Here is a 17,758-nt window from a genome sequence, read left to right as displayed (position 1 = left end):
AGGTGCCCACCTAGGCTGAGGTTCCGGACAGCAAGGTGGAGGGATCCTTTGGACAGAGAGTCTACATACGCTCAGTCAAGCACGGAGGTTGAGAGATCTAGGGGTGCCAGGCATTTAGGAGGAGAACCTTCTGGTATTGTATCTTGTCCAGTTTGTGGACGGACGGAAATATAAAGTGTTGCTTCTATATTTGTCTCTGAGCAGAATCTATTGACAAGTCTGCACATACACATGAATGTTAAGAAGTACAAACACTTGATGTAGCATTTATTCCATAGTGAAGCACTTCTGCATGTAATTCCTTGGCTAACTATCAGTCTTCCGCTGCGGGATAGCTCTGTGTGAGAGGTCACATTTCTAACAATTTCCACTTCCTTTGCTTTGAGCTTGGGCACCGTCAAGGCTAACGCAGGTGCTGAAGCTGTTTGATTGCCTAGATAGGGCTTAGTCTCTTGAAAGGCTACGCCCCCACTTTCCAATATTCACTTTGAGACTGGTTATTTCAATGTGAAAATTTCAATGTTATTTAGCTGATGAAACTGCCTTATGAGACTCAGTTGAACCTGCAACATGCTGTTCCATTTGTCATTATTAAACAAACTCCTTTGTACTGGTCATGGTGAAAAGAACTTTCAGGTCTGCTTTCTACCTGTGTTACAGTACAGTTTACTATTTCGTCTAGGAGACCGAGACGCACAGCACCCCTTGACGGGCGCTAGCGTTCCATCATCAGCTATGCACCAGCCAAGGCGACATGACATACGGAGGATTCCGCTCCGCTCCAGTCCTTTTCTTTTCATTGTTACATCCAGATGTATTTGATTATGTATGATCAGACTTAGGATTCAGCACGGGTGATGATGCTCGTTTCAGTAGCTCCACCCTTACTGTGATTTGTATTAGGTTTTCTTTCAGTCTCATAGACCCATCGGTCTTCCGAAGACTCTAATAAAATTTCTTTCTTTCTTCCTTTCTCTTTCTTCATAAGGTCCAGATACAAGAGAAGGCACACAGGAAAAAGAAGGGTTCAATGTGAAACTTCTAATCTTGTGGTCCTCACCGTTTTACTGTTGTGTTTTGGCATTTCTGTTGATTTTGCAGAGAAAGAGAAGGGGGATGGGGGTGGGGGGGAGTAATGTACACATATAAGAGGCAGAAGCAGGAGAAGGACAGACTGGCATTTGCATACTTAAGGGGAAATCAGGAGGGAACGAAAATTGATGAGGGGTGAAAAGGGAATGCAGAGGGCATGATGTTGTGAGGTGGGAACAAGAGGTGTGAAAGATGGTGTTCAGACCTGCCAAGTAATTTAGTCCCATAAGTGTCTATTGCCAGTCCTCCTGCACACTATTTTCATGTATTGGGTACTACTTTAAGTCTGCCTTGCAGCTCTTGAGCAGAAACCTGAGAAAACATCCATGTGTTCACTTAGAGACTTGACCATAAAAGACAGTTTCGATCTTGAATGGAAGGAGCATGAAATTTTAATGGCATTTAGCTTGGATGAAACTTTCGTATACATTGCAGTTGGACTTGCAAATGTGTTTTCCTTCTCATAAATTGCTATAACGGTTTGTCAGTGAATGTTGGTATGGTTCCTGTGTAGGGATGATTGTGAAAAGGATTTTTAGGTCTGCTTTCTAACCTGAAAATATGGTGCTTATAGTACATTTTAAAGATCTGAACACAGTTGTTCTCTTGCTTCATGAAAGTAAGATTTTGGAAAAACATACATGAAAAAGAATGATTATTGTAGACTTTTAATCTTGTTGGTTCTTATTGTGCAACTATTTTGTTTGGCATTGTCATCGATTTTGCAGAAAAACAGGTCAAGTTCAAAGTCTTCTACCAAGTCTAATACAGTCAGTAAAAAATGGGTGGAATCATCAGGAAAGGCGCAAACTTACTCAGTACATGATGGTAGAGAAGACCTCAAACCATTTATATCATCCATAAGCGAGCATGAGTCCTCAATTAAGCCAGTTGAGCAGAAGTGTTTAAAGTCTAAAGACACTTTTCATGATGTGAAAGACGAAGTAGGGAGTACCATTTCTGCTAATGATGTCGGCAGCTTGTTATTGATGTCATCACCAACTGTTCAAGTGGTAAGTGCAGATACCCAGATGATTTTAAAGAACACATAATGTGCTGCATTCAAAGGAGGAGAGGCAAAACTCTGTTTCTGTCTTGTCTAATGTAAATGGAAGCCAAGCTTTGACTTCTAATTCAGCAAATTCCTTGGCTGGAAACAGAGAGAAAACAGAGCCAGCCAAAGTCCTGTAGAAGATCTAGTAAATCTATTCCACTGTCAGTCTGGAAAATATTGTGAACCTGCATACCAGCCTAACCCTGAGCAGGTGTCATATACCTGATGGAAGACATTGGTCACCAGTTAACTTCAAATAAGATGAATTAAGCGACTGTCCTCCCCCAAAGTGCTGATATCCTTGATAGGACTATGTTCCGGTGGAGCATATAAGCATCCTGTAATAAGGCCTAAGGCCAATTACGGTGTACAAACTTGCATGGCCATGGGAAATACTAAAGTTCTCCTTAGCCATAAAGCATCTTCCACGTAGTGGATTGCCTCTTATGTAGAAGTCATTGGAGCTCATGTACTTGCGGGAGATAGTTATGTCTTCTAAATAGATATGGGAGTAGCCCACCACAATAGAAAATGCGGTTTGAATATGTTTTCTAAGTTGAACATAGGAATAGTCCTCCACATTGAAAATGCAGTTTGAAGCTTGTGATCGTTTAAATATCTATGGAACCCATCGTTCTAATCAAATGATTGGTTCAGATGTTTGGACAAAGGTCCAAAATAGAATCTACTTTGCAAGATGGTAGGCTTCTGGTTTGCCTTCTAGGAAAACCCCAGGTTATGGCCCTAGTTTCAACATCTTGCTCTACTTGGCATTGCCTCTTTGTGCCGGCAGCTTGAATGAAGGTTCCTTTCAGAAACAAGCTTTCTTCTGTTTACTCATTGTCTGTACAACGATGGTCACCTTGGGGTAGTGTGGAAGGAGCTATATTGTTTGGCAGATGGGGTCCATGTGTGTTGAGACCAAGGATGACATTTGGGATTGTAAACTGTGCCCTTCTTTTTACACATACCAGTTTCCACCCTTTCTGTCATCTACTATTCTGGCTGCCAAAATGTTTTTCTGAGGAAATGGCTGTGGCACCTTTAGTGGCTTTTTTTTGTGTTGCTTCTTGACAAGTTGGTATGGATTAGAAGTTTTGAAGCTGTCCGGAATAAACTATTGCCCTTGGAGTGCAGATGCCTCCATGCTTTGGCTCGAACAAAGAAAGAAAGAAAGAAAGAAATTTTATTAGAGTCTTCGGAAGACCGATGGGTCTATGAGACTGGAAGAAAACCTGATACAAATCACAGTAAGGGTGGAGCTACTAAAACGAGCATCATCACCCGTGCTGAATCCTAAGTCTGATCATACATAATCAAATACATCTGAGTGTGACAATGAAAAGAAAAAAGATTGGAGCGGAGCGGAATTCTCCGTATGTCATGTCGCCTTGGCTGGTGCATAGCCGGTGATGGAACGTTGGCATCCGTCAAAGGGTGCCGTGCATCTCGGTCTCCTGGAGGAGGCTCGACGCAAGACCAGAGCCACCGTGACTCCCGTGGGACGTATCCCGGGTCTAAACAATGACGGGAGGTCCCCCAGAGTGATCTGTGTGTCCCCTCGATGTCTCATGTGTCGTGCTGCGGTCGTCGGGTCGGGGTCTCTGTCATGTCTGCGGCTAGAGACTGGACGATCAATGTCACTCGATGGGAAGAACTCTGTGATCCTGCTTTGAGAGGTGTCTGATGGTGTGGCCAAGCCCCGTCACCTGAGTAAGTACTCTCTGTGTCGGACCCCCTCGTGAATGAAGGCCACGAGGCATCTCTGATCTGGGTAGGCGAGGAATCTGGAAAGGAGTCCGGAGCCGTCTCTGAAGAGACAGTGGTAGCGACCTCGGATCTCGTAGTACACTGGGCACCTGAAAATAAAATGCTCCTTCGACTTAACCTCCTGACAGTCGCACAATATGCATATGCGATGCTCCCTAGGGATCCCCTCTGCTCTGCCGCTCTCTATGCGGAGGCGGTGTGATGATACCCGAAACTGTCCGATGGAGATCCGTAGTGAGTGAGGCATATGAAGCTCAGTGTACCCCGGTGGTGTGATGAATCCCTCCTCCGAAATACGAAGACAGTAATCTCTGTAGAAACTCAGCTTCACCGGAAGCTCCCTTGGCTCCAACCAAGTCCTAAAGGTGTGTAGTTGCAGGAGATCCTCTCGAATGACCTGGTTGGTGTGTGGCCCAATCGGGATGGTGGGTGGGAGTACCGGAGGGGCATCTAAACTATATTGAAAAGGAGGTATCCTATCAGTCTCACAAACCATATGTGAGTCCATGCATACCAGCATCGCTCGTCTCCCTCTGCTGCCAATCTCATGGAAAAATCGAGAGCCAACCATGGCAACCTCTGTCTCCTTGATGTGCAGTCCCCATATGATCTAACTCGGTGTAGATATGTGATGGTCTGAAAGGCTGCATCTAGCTGGAGTGGAGAAGCACCAAACTCGGCCTGAATGATGTGATGTGGTACAGATGGTTTCCCCCGGATCATCCGTGAGAGCATGAGGATCTGTAGGCGCTCCACCCGTGTCCACTCTATCTCTGACATGTCAGGTCCCCAACAAGGATTGCCATACATACCGGCTGGTCGGACCAAGGAATCGAAGAGAAGAGCCTTGGTCCGAGGGTCCTGGAAGTGGGAGTGGAAGCAGTGTCTCTCTAGTCGAGCCAGTGAGGGGTATCCCCTACTCAGTTTAGCCTGCATCGCTGGTCTCATCGTGAAGATCGGGCCGGAGAAGATGACCCCCAAGTAGTGTATGAGGATACGATCTCAACTGGTGACCCACCGAAAGTGAACTGCTTCCGTTGCATGTTTGCTTGAGAGGTGTTAAAGATCATGAGCTTGGTCTTGCCAAGGTTGACCTCCAAATCATGGGATAAACAAAAAGCGTGCAGTGCATCCAGGTGTTGCTGGAGCCCTTCGAGTGTGGACGACAAGAGTGCCACGTCATCTGCATAAAGAAGAATCGTAATGATGATCCCGGCAAGTGAGCAACCGGTCCCTCTGGAAGCCCCAATGAAAGTCTCAAGCTCATCGATGTAGAGGCCAAACAGGGTTGGTGATAAGGGACAACCCTGTTTGACTCCTATGGTACTCATGATCTCATCTGTCCAACCTGCGCCTGTCTGAACTCGGCCTGAGACTCTCTCATAAAGTGCCATGATTGCCCAGATGATCTCCTGATCAAATCCCAGTGTGTGTAGGTGTGTGATGAGACGAGCTCGGGGTACTGTGTCAAAGGCTTTATGGAAATCCACAAAGTAGCAATATACCCTCTCCTTTTGTGATCTGGCCTCCTCAATGACACTCTTGAGTGTGAGTATGTGATCCATAGTCCCATGGTCTCCCCTGAAACCGGCCTGACCCTCTGCTCTGAGTCCTCTCATTTCTTCGAACAGGTTGACCAATGCATCCAATATTGCTGCATAGATCTTGTACATCACATGTCCAATCATGATAGTCTTGTAGTTACTCGGGTCCATGGGATCCCCTGCCTTGTGGATGGGGGTGATGGTGTTGAGTGTCCAAGTGCGGGGGAAGCCAAGGCAAACAGCGTCATTGAATAGCTTTGCTAGGATCGGGGCTAACGTGTCGATCCCATATGCGATAAACTCAGTGCATAGCCCCTCGTGATCCTTAGCTCGGCCATTGTGCAGTTTCAATGTCGCGTCCTTGACTCCCCCTCTGGTGAACAACGTGCAAGTGGTGGGGCGAGGTGTGTATATGAGACCTGGAGTAGACTGGTGTGGGACATCATAAAGATGACGTGCATACGTGTGCCAAACTCTCATGTCGGTGAGGGGTGATGGAGACCTACGCTCAAGGAATCTTTGCCAAAAATCCTTAAGAGTTGTTGCTGTACAAGATGTTTTCAACAGCTGCTCCTCATTTCGACGAAGAAATGCCTGCTTCTTCCGACGTACGAGACGTCGGTACTTGCGTACCATGTTTGGTGTGTTCAGGAGGTGACATCTGGTATCAAGTTGGAGTTGTCGGCGATAAGCCTAGCACTCCGCATCGTACCAATTGTTGTAGGGTACAGGACCAAGAGGTGGTGGTCTAGTGGACCGTGTGGTGTGGGGAAAGATTTGGAGGGCAGCCTCGTGGAGTGTGCGACTAATCAGGGCAGCACGGTTCTCTATGAGTGGTATGTGATCGATGTAGGTTAGGAGTCTATTTAGGCGTCCAGAGTAGGCAGGGGAGAGGCTGTGATCAAAGTGTATGTCATAGTAGGTGTCGTGCTTCCTATGTGGTGTGTGTGGTGTGGCGATAGTGAAGCATAGGTATGTGTGATCAGCTCCTGGAGGGAGTGGTGCTACGGTGAAGTTGGTGATACATGAGGTGAAGGTAGGGGATCCCATGATGTAATCTACTACACTAGTGCCCCCCCCCCCCCCCCGTGTGGGAAGCAAGTAAAACCACCTGTGGAGGGCCACAAGTCACAAGCCCGTTGTAGATGATGAGATCATGCATCCTACCCAGATCAAGGAGTGCATGTCCATATGGTGTAACAGGCCCGTGTTGGTCCGATGAGATCCTGGTCATACTTGCTCCGTCTAGGTCCATGTCTGGTAGCATGATAGAGTCGTCTTGGAAGTCCAGGAGTGGTGCCTAGCGTGTGCTCGTCCTGGCGTTGAAGTCCCCAACAAGGAGAACTTCCCCGCGGGCTGAAAGGTCTGGGATATCCTGATGTAAGGGTGCATATGGCGATGTCTCACCCTCCTCTCGTGCCACTTTGGCGAAGTGGGATGTGTCTGGCGGGAAGTAGCATATTTCTATGAAAAGGTCACAAGTGGCTGTGCGTTGGATCCGGATCCACATGAATCGGGAGTGTGTCTCCTTCCTCTCAATGGAGATGGCTCCAGCGAGGGAAGACCTGTACAATACTGCGACCTTGCCTGATCCTCGAACTCCTCCTGTATCCCTCGTCTCATCCCCGAAGGCTATGTCTGAGGTTATAGGGGAGATTATGGGGATCCTGCAGAGCAGATGCTAATTTAGTCATAACGACTGCTCCAAATAAACTCCCCAGAGCAAAAAACCTGAAAACCATATATGCATGTAAAGCAAACCTCATCAGCTAGTGAAAAGCAACTATCTGAAACCTCTTTCAGGTAAGGTTGCGCTCATGATATGGCTGTGCCAGATGGTCAGGCTCATGAGGACCATTTTCTGATTTGACCTTTGAGGCTGCGACAAATGGATGCTTTCTGTGATGGGAGTCTTCTAGATGTTCTATTATTCCTTTTTTGTGTACTTGAGTTGAGTAGTTGTAAATGAAAACTGGAAGAAGTGTCTGAGCTTCGAATGGGGTGTCAGTAAAGGACAACGTTCGGGAATATGGAATATCTTAAGTTACTTGACTCGTGTGATCGTGGCTTTGGTGTACTTCATGTTTTCTAAATTTAAATCTCTTTCACTAAATTTACTACCTCTCCCTTATCCACTCTGCTGTTTTCTTTGGATGTTTCCATCTTAAGCCATGTTTATGGGTGTACTGATGTCATTTGATGCTTGTGACTTGCATAGGGTGGCCAAGAAGTGGTGGAACACCAGTTAAGTACAAGCTTGGTACATGCTCCCAAGTTCAAGTGGGGGAATCTTGATGATGAAGATCTGACAAAAAGTCAGCCGGTGGGTACAAAGGATGTGGAAGCATCGTCTGAATGTCATTGCAGGACACTGGCCAGTATTGGAGCCTCTACTATACTCCTTGAGGGTGGAAAGCAGAGCTCAGAAAAAGAATTAAATTGCATGAGAAATGAAGACAAAAGGCAGCCGTTTGGTGAGCTTCACCAGATGCCAGGCATGATGCAAGGGATGTCACCACCACTTGCCTTAAAATTGACTGCAAAGGAACCTGGAGTAGTGCAAGGAAAAGAGAGTACTACGGGAAAAATTCCTGAGGAGATGGTTCAGGATCTATCTTACCGAATTGGGGATATTAGTGATACTCAACCTTTGTGTTCAGATGAGACAACACAACAATCAAAAGATCGTGTTGGAAGCCCTGTCAAAGTTGATATAAAGCAGCCAGTTACCCTAGACAAATGCACGCATCCATTGGCATCCACTAGTAATAAGGTTTCGATTGCTCCAAGCATGCATCCATTGGCACCCAGCAACGTGGTTTCCACAGCTTCTTCAGAGATAGCTGAGCAGTTTGCAACACATAAGATTTTTGCAGTAGATGCTTCAAATTTGGCCAAATGCCCGCAAGCAGTGCAGGGTTCTGTTCAAGGTTCTCAGGCAGAAATAGAGGGGGAGAAGTTTGCAAATCATCGATGCATGGATTTTGGTTTAGCAGCCAGCATGCTGATGGAAAAATTTGAAGAAACAAAGTCAGGTGAAAGCAAAGAAAGATTCCGGCAACGACTTTGGTGTTACCTATTTGAAAACTTAAATCGGGCGATAGATGAGCTTTATTTCTTATCTGAGCTGGAATGCGACATGGAACAGATACAAGAGGCCCTTCTTGTGCTTAAAGAGGCAGGTCTAGATTTCTCTGAGCTGAAGTCTAGGGTAGAAGGTTTTGAGAAGGTAAAAAAACATACTACATCTCAGGCTCTTCTTTCTGGAAGCTTGGGAGGTGTGTTCTCCGGAAAAGTAGAGCATCGACGGCCTCATGCTATTGCTTGGGAGGTGATCCATTCTTTCATACATTATGCTACCACCTACGTTGTTATGGTGGTTTTATCACAACATGGTTTTTTGTCATTCCAGTTTTTCCTAATAAGATAGAGGATCTGAAATGCATTGGTTTACTCCCTTTTCCTGAATAATGTGTGGTTTGGCAGGTTCGTCGGATGGCTTGTTCCCCACATCGTGCAGAAATTCTATCATCTTCTTTAGAGGCTTTCAAGAAAGTGCAGGAAACTGCTAAGAAGAATATAACTCGCCAACCTAAACGACGGGATGCTGTAAGGCTGCTTGACATGGAAACAAGCTGCAGGGATTTTTCTTCTGAGATACTCTCTCCCACAGATATGACTCTGAATACTACAGGGACCGTTCAAAATATAGAAGGAAAGCAAAATGTCATAATGAGCTCCAACAGCCTGTTTTGTCCAATTGCAGTGGACGGAGAAAAAAGTAAGTTTAAGGCTCTGAAAGGGAGTAAAGAAGTTTGTAAATCAAATTTCAACGTGCATGGTACAGGATCTGCATTTTGGAAAGCACCATTGAACAAAAAAGCTGGTAGTATGGCCAAAACTGTTGAAAGTCTTGGTTCTACTACTGAAGGGATGGTTGTTGGTGAAGGGGTGTCTGAAAAGGCAGCACCTTTGACTTTCAAAGCTGGGAGAGGTTCAATGGATGCCGCAAATGTAGACAGAAGCAATAAAAGCTCAGAAAAGCGTGTGTCTATCGTTGACAAGGATAGAGAAAGAAAGTGGCCTAAGACCAGGAGTTCTTTTGATGCGTGGAAGGTGAACAGGAATTGGGAAGATGTTCTCTCTTCCCCTATCAAGACTTCAAATGGAACTACAAGGTCCCCATCTACTGGGCAGAAAAGTACAGAAAGGGCCAAAGTGCTGCATGATAAGTTAATGTCACCTGAAAGAAAAAGGAAGAGTCCTCTTGAGATGAAGAAGGAGGTGGATGAAAAGCAGGCTCGCGCCACAAGGATCAGGAGAGAGCTTGAAAACGAACGTGTTCAGCGTTTGCAGCGGACAACGGAGAAACTAAATCGTGTAAGTGAATGGCAAGCTGTCAGAAGCAACAAGTTAAGGGAAGGTATGCATGCCCGCCAGCAAAGAGGGGAGTCTCGTCATGAAGCTCATTTGGCAGAAATTGCAAGACGGGCTAGTGATGAAAGTAGCAAAGTCAGTGAAGTAAGATTCATCACATCCCTGAACGAAGAAAATAAAAAGCTTTCGCTTAGACAGAAGCTGCAAGATTCAGAGTTGAGAAGAGCTGAGAGATTGCAGATCATAAAGACAAAGCAGAAAGAGGATGTGGCACGAGAAGAGGCAGTGCTAGAACGCCGAAAACTCTTAGAGGCAGAGAGGCTACAACGCATTGCGGAGACACAGAGGAAAAAGGAAGAAGCAAAAGCAAGAAGAGAGGAAGAACGCAAAGCAGCAAGTGCTGCTCGTGAAGCAAGGGCTGTGGAGCAAGTCCGAAAGAAAGAAGTGAGGGCTAAAGCACAACAAGAAGAAGCTGAACTGCAAGCACAAAAGCTAACAGAAAAGCTTAGAGAAAGTGAGCTTCGTCGTAAAGTTTATTTAGAACAAATACGTGAGAGGGCTGCCATGGAGTCGAGAGAGCAGGCTTCTCCATCAACTCGCCGTCCTTCAAGCAGGGATGGGCAAGTTAAAATAGGTATCAATCAAGGAACGAATGAGAGTGATACTTCTGCTGACAAAGATATAGTGTCTTCCAAACAAGCAGTTGGAAGCAAAGGCGCCACTAGTGTAGGGCCTGGTGTATCGGTTTTGCAGCACCAAGCTTTGAAGAAGAGAGTGAAGAAAATACGGCAAAGGCTGATGGCTAGAAAGTATGAATTCCTTGAGCCTCCAATCGGAATGGAAAGTATTGGGATCGGTTCTGCAGCTGTAGCCGGTGCTGCCAGGTCCAAAATAGGTAGATGGCTGCAAGATCTACAAAGACTTCAGCAAGCCAGAAAGGCAGGAAGCTCAGGTGTAGGCTTTATAATTGGTGAAATGATCAAGGTTGTTTCTTTTGCCAGTGGTACAAAGACCATTTTATAATCTGTTAGTTTGTTCACACTATTGAGCCACACACATTCATCTGCGCTTGTTCACATGACTGCGTCTGCATTGATTGTCGCATGCATGTGTGCGCGAGAGAGAGAGAGAGAGAGAGAGAGAGAGAGAGAGAGAGAGAGTCTATTAAAGGCCAAGGGAGACCAACAGGTCTATGGGACAACAAGAACCATCTAGTACATGTGCTTATGGAGGGCACATGGCAGCTCCCAAGGATTTTAAAAGCAACTCCATTTATTTAGAGTTCCTACATAATAATCTGACAAAACATAATCAGCCATACATCAGTTTGAGAGTCTTGGTTTGGATTTAAACTCTTTAATGATTGCTATGCCTTCACGGTATACTGCCCATTTTCCATCATTCCTAGCAGCCTTGACCTTGTCTAGTTCTATTGCCTTATAAGTTATTCTTCAATTGGGCTCATGTGAGTTTCTCTGCTATCCATACTTTAGTACCTTTCAACTTGTAGGATTGGCAAAGAAGCTTGATCTGTAAATCTTGTGGTTTGAGCGTAATGATAGCATGTCCTTTGGAGTGTCAGATATTAGTTCCTCCATCATCATCATGCTAGGCATGGCTGCTTTGACATGGGCTAAAATTCTAATGAAAGAGCCCTCCTCTTTTTACCAGCCTTTAGAAGTCCTACTACTCTAATCTTCAGTGCGTTGTCACGTTTGGCTTTGTGCTCCTTGATCTCTCCTGGGGTATCAGTTTTATTTGCCTTTCTATCAACCTTCACAGTAATTGTTTGTACTTCAATGTGAATGAGATATTTCATTGTAGAGACTAGCTGAGGGGTAGGGGGAGAAGCTTTGCAAGCTTTCATTACCTCATCTATTTGCCGAAAAAACAGTGCTAATTATATTACTTCGAGAACAAGATACAAGAGGTCAGCTTATAGCTGACGGGCTGCGTTCACAAACCGGACGCAGCCCAAAAGGTAGCATAATAAATCATACTCTCACGGAGGGATATGCTGAGTGTGAATGAACAGCCATCGGGGTGGTGAGTAGTGCCACCGAAGGCCCTGCGTAGTCTGCTCGAAGAAGAGGCTCTGTGTGTCCCAAGCCTGGAGGAAGCGTCTCCGCTTCTCCTGACCAGCCCGGGAGTCTCCCTGAATCTGGTCCCACTGGCCTCTGAGGGTATGAATAATCTCACTCCAAATCTCCGCCATGATCTGGGCAGTCGATAAGGAGGTGCCACCGAGGATCTGCGCGCAGCGCGAGGTCCAGATGTGCCATCCTGTAATGCTGCTGATAATCTCCCAGACTGGCTGCCTCTCCCGAACTCCTGTATCAGCCTCTGCTAGGTGCTGTGGGATACCCTCGAGCGGCCCCCACGTCCCCTGTGTGATAAGGAAAGTCGGGTCCTGCTGGCATGCCTCGAACAAGTGATGAAGACCAGGTGCGGTGCTGCACCAACAGAACGCGCCCCAAGTGATCACTCCTAGCTCTGGTGCTGCACGAGTAAGAAGCCCGAAAGTCCACCTCCACACTTCCTGGGCGCGCGTGCAGCTCCACAGGCAGTGTTTTGGTGACTCCTCATCCGCATGGCAAATCTGACAGCAACCGTCCTGGCCTATCTGCCTCAACCAGCTCCCCACTGGAAGACCTTTGTGGGTAAGAAGCCACAGGAAGTATGAGATCTTCCGCGGCCGCCAGCTCTCCCACAAGGCCTTCCAGAATGCCTGCAAAAAGAACCTGGAAATACCCTGTGCGTACCAGCTAGGACGCTGGGTGGGGGGGCGGCTCTGCATCCTCCCGAGAACTCGCCTGCCCAGAGTCGTGCTGTAAGCGAAGAAGGAAGTCGGCCCCTGTCCTGTCATAATCTCTGGCCACCACCACTCTCCTGGGTCCCACTCAACCTCTGACAAGGCCCGCCCCTCCCAGAGCCAAAGCCGCCAAAGCTGCAACTGGTCCTGCTCGATACTAGGGTCGGTATGCCAGACCTTCCCCAGAAGGCCTACGACCCTAACCCTCTGCCACGGGAGTAGGGGGTCGATGAGCGCATCCTCTCTCCTGAGTCGTCCATCCCCTGAAACCGCGAAGAAGGCGATAGAGGAGTCATCCAAACGTCCTGCGACCACCAGTGGGATGCCACGGGGGGTGAACTGTCCCAGCCAGTGGGTGTCTCCAGGCATGAGGACCTGAGGCTCAGGTGGAGCCAACCAAGCGGCTGGGATCGCACCGTCGATCTCCGTGCGTCTCGCCTGGACTCCGCGTGCACCTCCAGCTGCGTCTGCAAGATCGGCCATCTCCAGATGTCTGTACGTATCCCTCCAAACTCGAAGGGACCGGGCTGGCCCCCTCATCCAGCCGTCCCACCTGATATGTGATCTCTCCCCCAACTGAAGGCCCTCGGCGTCTCTGACCTGCCCATTCCAGACGAGCGGCTGGCGATCGATCTCCTCCTGACAGCTGGGCTGGGACTGAATGAGACTGAGACGGAGCCGCCTCCAAACCATGAGGAGGCTACGAACGAGTGGGGAGCGGGGTTGAGTGAGCGGGGCAGAAGTGAAGATCCACCTGAAGGACGGTAGCCACTCTCCACCTCGGCGCGGGACACAAGAGCCGACTCCCTGCTGAAGTAGCATCTTCCACGTCTGCCCCCCTGGGGTCAAACCGCGGATGATAAGCTTGCCTAACAAGGCCTGACTCTGAAGCTCTGGATCAATGACCCCCAGACCACCCTCAGCCTGCGGAAGAATGACTGTCTGCCAAGCAACCCTGGCTCTGGTATCTCTATGCCCATCCTCCCCAGACCAAAGAAAGTTCCGAACCAACCTCCTGAGCTGTGCCACGCTGGATCTCGAGAAGCACCAACAGGAAGCCACATACCAAGCCGTGGCTAGAAGGACCTGGTTAACTACTAAAGCACGACCTGCAAGGGACAGCTTAGCATTGCTCCAGAAAGCCAGCTTCCGTCGGATGGAATCTAGCACCGGGAGAAACTGCTGAGCTGGCGTAATGTCTAGGCCAACCTGGAAGCCAAGGTATCTAGCTGTCTGTCCACGTGGAATCCATCTGAAGCCCAGAAATCGCCCCCACTGAGAACACGCCCCCGGGTCTGTGAGAAAACCAACTGATTTGTTCCAGTTGATTTTCGCACCAGCGGCCGAGCAGAAAACCTCCAGGGCCATCCGCACCCTCTCTAGCATCCTCTCATCGTCCTGGACATAAAGGGTTGTATCATCTGCGTACTTTGAGTCCAGAAGCTCCGTGTCCTCCCGGAGTGGAAGGCGAACACCCCTGAGCCCTGTGGACCTCGCCCGAAGGTAGTAAGTCATGGCCTCGGCGAAGAAGAGAAACAGATAAGGAGCCAAGGGACAGCCCTGACGTACTGATCTCTCCAAGCTGAATCGCTCACCCATCCTGCCTCCAATGATGACTCTGCTAGACGCTGTCCTGTACAAAGCTGAGATACCCTGAATCCAACCTGCCGGGAAACCTAGCCGCTCCAGAGTCCCCTCCAAAAAGGACCAATCCACGCGATCGTAGGCCTTCTCGAAGTTGAGAAGTAAAATGGCAAGGTGTGAACCGCTGTACTGAGCCCACTCCGCCGCCTCTGAAAAGGTGAAGACATTATCCAGGATACTGCGATCCTGGACAAAGCCTGTCTGAGTGTCATGGACGAGGTCTGGAAGTAGAGGTCGAACTCTGGCACTGATCATCTTGGCGAGGATTTTGTAGGCAGTGGTAAGGAGAGTGATCGGACGCCACTGGCGGATCTCTTGTCTATCTCCTCCCTTCGGGATGAGGCAAATCAGTCCCGAGGAAAGGCTCTCTGGCATCTGACCGCTGCTGAAAATCCCCTGCAGAGCTGCAAGGAGGGGCTGATGGATCTGGTCCCAGAAGGAGGTGAAGAAAGCTCGGGATAGCCCATCCTCACCTGGGCATTTCTGCCCATCAATAGCCATCAAGGCCTCCAACATCTCATCCGAGGTGAACGGCGCCAACAACGTCGCCTGCATGCTAGGCTGGACCAGGGATGGAATGTGCCTCCACACCTCCTCACGGTCACGACTAGCACGAGGGGCAAGTGGCTCCTGCTGGAAGAGGGTCCTGTAGAAGTCAGTGGCCAACCCCAGGACCTCCCCCGGGTCCGTAACAATGTGACCATCCGCTGTCCTGAGACTCCGTAGCTGATCACCTGCAGCTCTCTGGCCGTGTGTCCTGAAGAACTCCCTGCACATCCGGTCACCCTTCCGGGCCCAGAAGGAGAGAGGCGTGATAGGAGAACTCGGAGCGACGCTGGAGGGTCTCCTCCAAGAGGGCTCTGGCTCGAAGGGCCTGGATCCGAAGCTCCTCCGAGCCCGGGGAGGACTGCTGAAGTCGCTGAATGGAGGCGAGGTCCCTCCGAAGAGCTCTCTCTCTGCCCCACCAATCCTGTCGAACCTGTAGGGCTGCGAGCTGGCAGATCTGGCTGGACTCCTGCAGAGCCTGCGCGACCGAGTCTACCAGATCCACGCCCTCCCCCTAGTCTCTGTCCCAGAGACTGCAAATGCTGCTACGGACGTCCACCCTCGAGAAGATGGAATCGGGAATCCTGCATGATCGGGGGGGAGAGTCTGGGCTGCCGAATCTAATGAAAGGAGCACAGGCGCATGGTCGGAGAGTGTCGTCCCTGGAACAATGCCCGCCTGGCCACCTCTGCTGATGGCCCAATCACTGACATAAAACCTATCAAGCCGCTCCAGGAGTCTGCCTCCTTCCCTGCGGAAGCCCCAAGAGAAGTCCAGGCTCCCGTGCCAACGCCGGAAGGACGGGTCTCTCCAACTGTCCCTCCCTCCTGTCGCGAAGATGAAAGAGTCCCAAGCTGACTGCTCTGCCTGAGCCATACCTGTGAACTCCGGATCTCTACCCTGCTGGTCCTCCAAGGTCTCCAGGTTGTTGAAGTCTCCTCCAACAATCCAGGAATCCATGTCTGGAAGAATCCCTGTAAGTGTCCTCTAGAAGGTGGCTCTGCATCGGAGGTCTGTGGGAGCATAAATGTTGAGGATTCCTATCTTGGATCCCTCCAAATTCAGGCCTACCCAAAGGGCTCGGCCTGGGATCAACGTGCCGTGACCGAAAACTAACTGAGCTAACTGCTCGCACACGGAGGTACAGACCCCCCCGCTCCTCCCCTGTGCGCCGATCGAAGGCTCCCAATAAGTGTAGGAGCGTCCAGGGAGAACCTTCCCGCAGCTACGGGCATGAGCCGCAGAAAGCTTGTGCTCCTGGAGCAGCAGTACATCCAATCGACCAATCACTGCAGGCTGAAGTTCCTGACGCAAAATGAGCTTCCTGGGACCACGGGTGCTCGAAGAGTGAAACCCGTTCACATTCCAGGATACGAGGTGTAGGCTCATGGAGAGGGATGGGGGGCTGCGAACAACTGTCTGCTCGCAGTCGAAGTCGAAGAAGAATCAGACATATCGGAGTGGAGGCGCTGCCGCTTGTGAGAAGGTTTGGAGGGGGAGACGGGGTCGTCCTGCCCGTTCTTCAACACCTTCAGCAATGGCGAGAGGCCTCTAGTGCCATGAGCAAATGCTTTCTCGAGCCAGCTCGAGATCTCTGAAGTGGTCATCCCGTAGAAGGTTCGGAGTTTCTGTTGGGACCAAGCTCTGACATCCTGGGGAAGAGGCCATGCCAGGGGGGGTCTGAGGATCACGATCAACCGGAAACGTTTGGCAGCGCAACGCCACCGCAAGCGCACATCGCCCTCGGACCACTGAGTCTCGAGGAGCTGCCCACCGGACGGGCCTATCCAGGAGCAAATCTGGGCGTGTGTCTGCTCTCTGAGAGCCTCCCACACCGAGTCGTCTGTCCAGGTCTCGGTGCCATCGCTGAGGAACGTGAAGGCGAAGCTAGGGCCATCCCTGGGAGCCAAGGCAGCAATCTTCCCATCCGCCCCTTTGCGGAGCATGAAGATACTAATGTCGAGACAAGCCGGGAAGGTCCCAAGGTCGGCCACATCCAGGTAGTCCCAGGGGCCAGATCTGTAAAAGTCTCGAGGGAGCTCTCTCTCCTGGAGCTGAGACCCAGCTGAGTCTGCCACTGAGGGGCTAGCGGGAAGGGAAACCTGCTCCACTGGTGGTACAGACTCCGGGTGTCCTACAAGCGGGGGGGGAGGGGGAGGAGGCTGCGGGATAGGCGACTTGGGCTCCACGGAGGCGACTGGCGGAGAAGGTGGAGGAGGTGGAGCGGAGGCTGCACTCGGCTGGGAAGGCGACGGTGCAGCTAACTCTGTAGGAGGGGCGAGGGGAGCAGGGGGGGGAGGGGGATGGGGATGCATCTGGAACTGGGGCTGAGGGGGAGGGGGAGGGGGAGGGGACTGAGGAAAAGGAGGCGGGGGCTGAAACTGCGGGGCGGGCGAAGGGGGGGGAAACTGGGGAGAAGGCGGGGGGGTGGGAGAGAGGAGGATCTGAGGCTGTGGAGGGCGGGCTGCCGTCGAAGAAGAAGCTCTCCCAGGTCCCTGGGGCATCTGCCTGTCAGGTCTCTGGAGTGCTGCTGCAGGAATGGTGACCTCTGCCTCCTTGCCTTTATCCGAAATCTTCTTATTCTTTCCTCTTTTCCTTCGAACCTCGGTCCAACCGCCCACTACCTCTGGCCCAGGCTCCGACTGCCTCGGCTCCTCCTGACGTGGCTGTCCGGGGGGGGAGGTGGGGGCGGAGGGGGCGGGGGCGGGGAGGGTCGAGACGAGCTGGCAAAGCGTGGACAAGCAGCCGCCAAGTGCCCAAAGCCATGGCACCGCAGGCACTGACCTGGCTGTCCGGTGACTATCATGCTCTGGGTGATACTGCCGGCACCTGTCACGATCTCGATCACTGCAGGGAGAGTCGCAGGATCCGCCACAGCCACACGGACTCGGGGAGCTCTTGCCGTGGTCACCGCGTCGG

General features: G+C 50.2%; 1 protein-coding gene across 1 annotated transcript in view; it reads left to right on the top strand.

The window, feature by feature from the left end:
• LOC147895821 (uncharacterized) overlaps window positions 1-17,758 on the top strand; it is a 181,627-nt gene that overhangs the window by 86,671 nt on the left and 77,198 nt on the right. Inside the window, exons 4-6 of the mRNA XM_087382402.1 lie at window positions 1,821-2,105; window positions 7,679-8,791; window positions 8,947-10,821. Coding sequence (XP_087238528.1) covers window positions 1,821-2,105; window positions 7,679-8,791; window positions 8,947-10,821 — 3,273 coding nt within the window. The remainder of the gene's footprint in view (window positions 1-1,820; window positions 2,106-7,678; window positions 8,792-8,946; window positions 10,822-17,758) is intronic.

Source organism: Dipteris shenzhenensis, chromosome 12 (genome assembly GCF_047967505.1).
Source record: "Dipteris shenzhenensis isolate YYH24624 ecotype China chromosome 12, Dip_SZ_1.0, whole genome shotgun sequence".
Lineage (NCBI taxonomy): Eukaryota > Viridiplantae > Streptophyta > Polypodiopsida > Gleicheniales > Dipteridaceae > Dipteris > Dipteris shenzhenensis.
The sequence above is the reverse complement of the archived record's forward strand: the minus strand, read 5'-3'. Positions and strand labels throughout refer to the sequence as shown.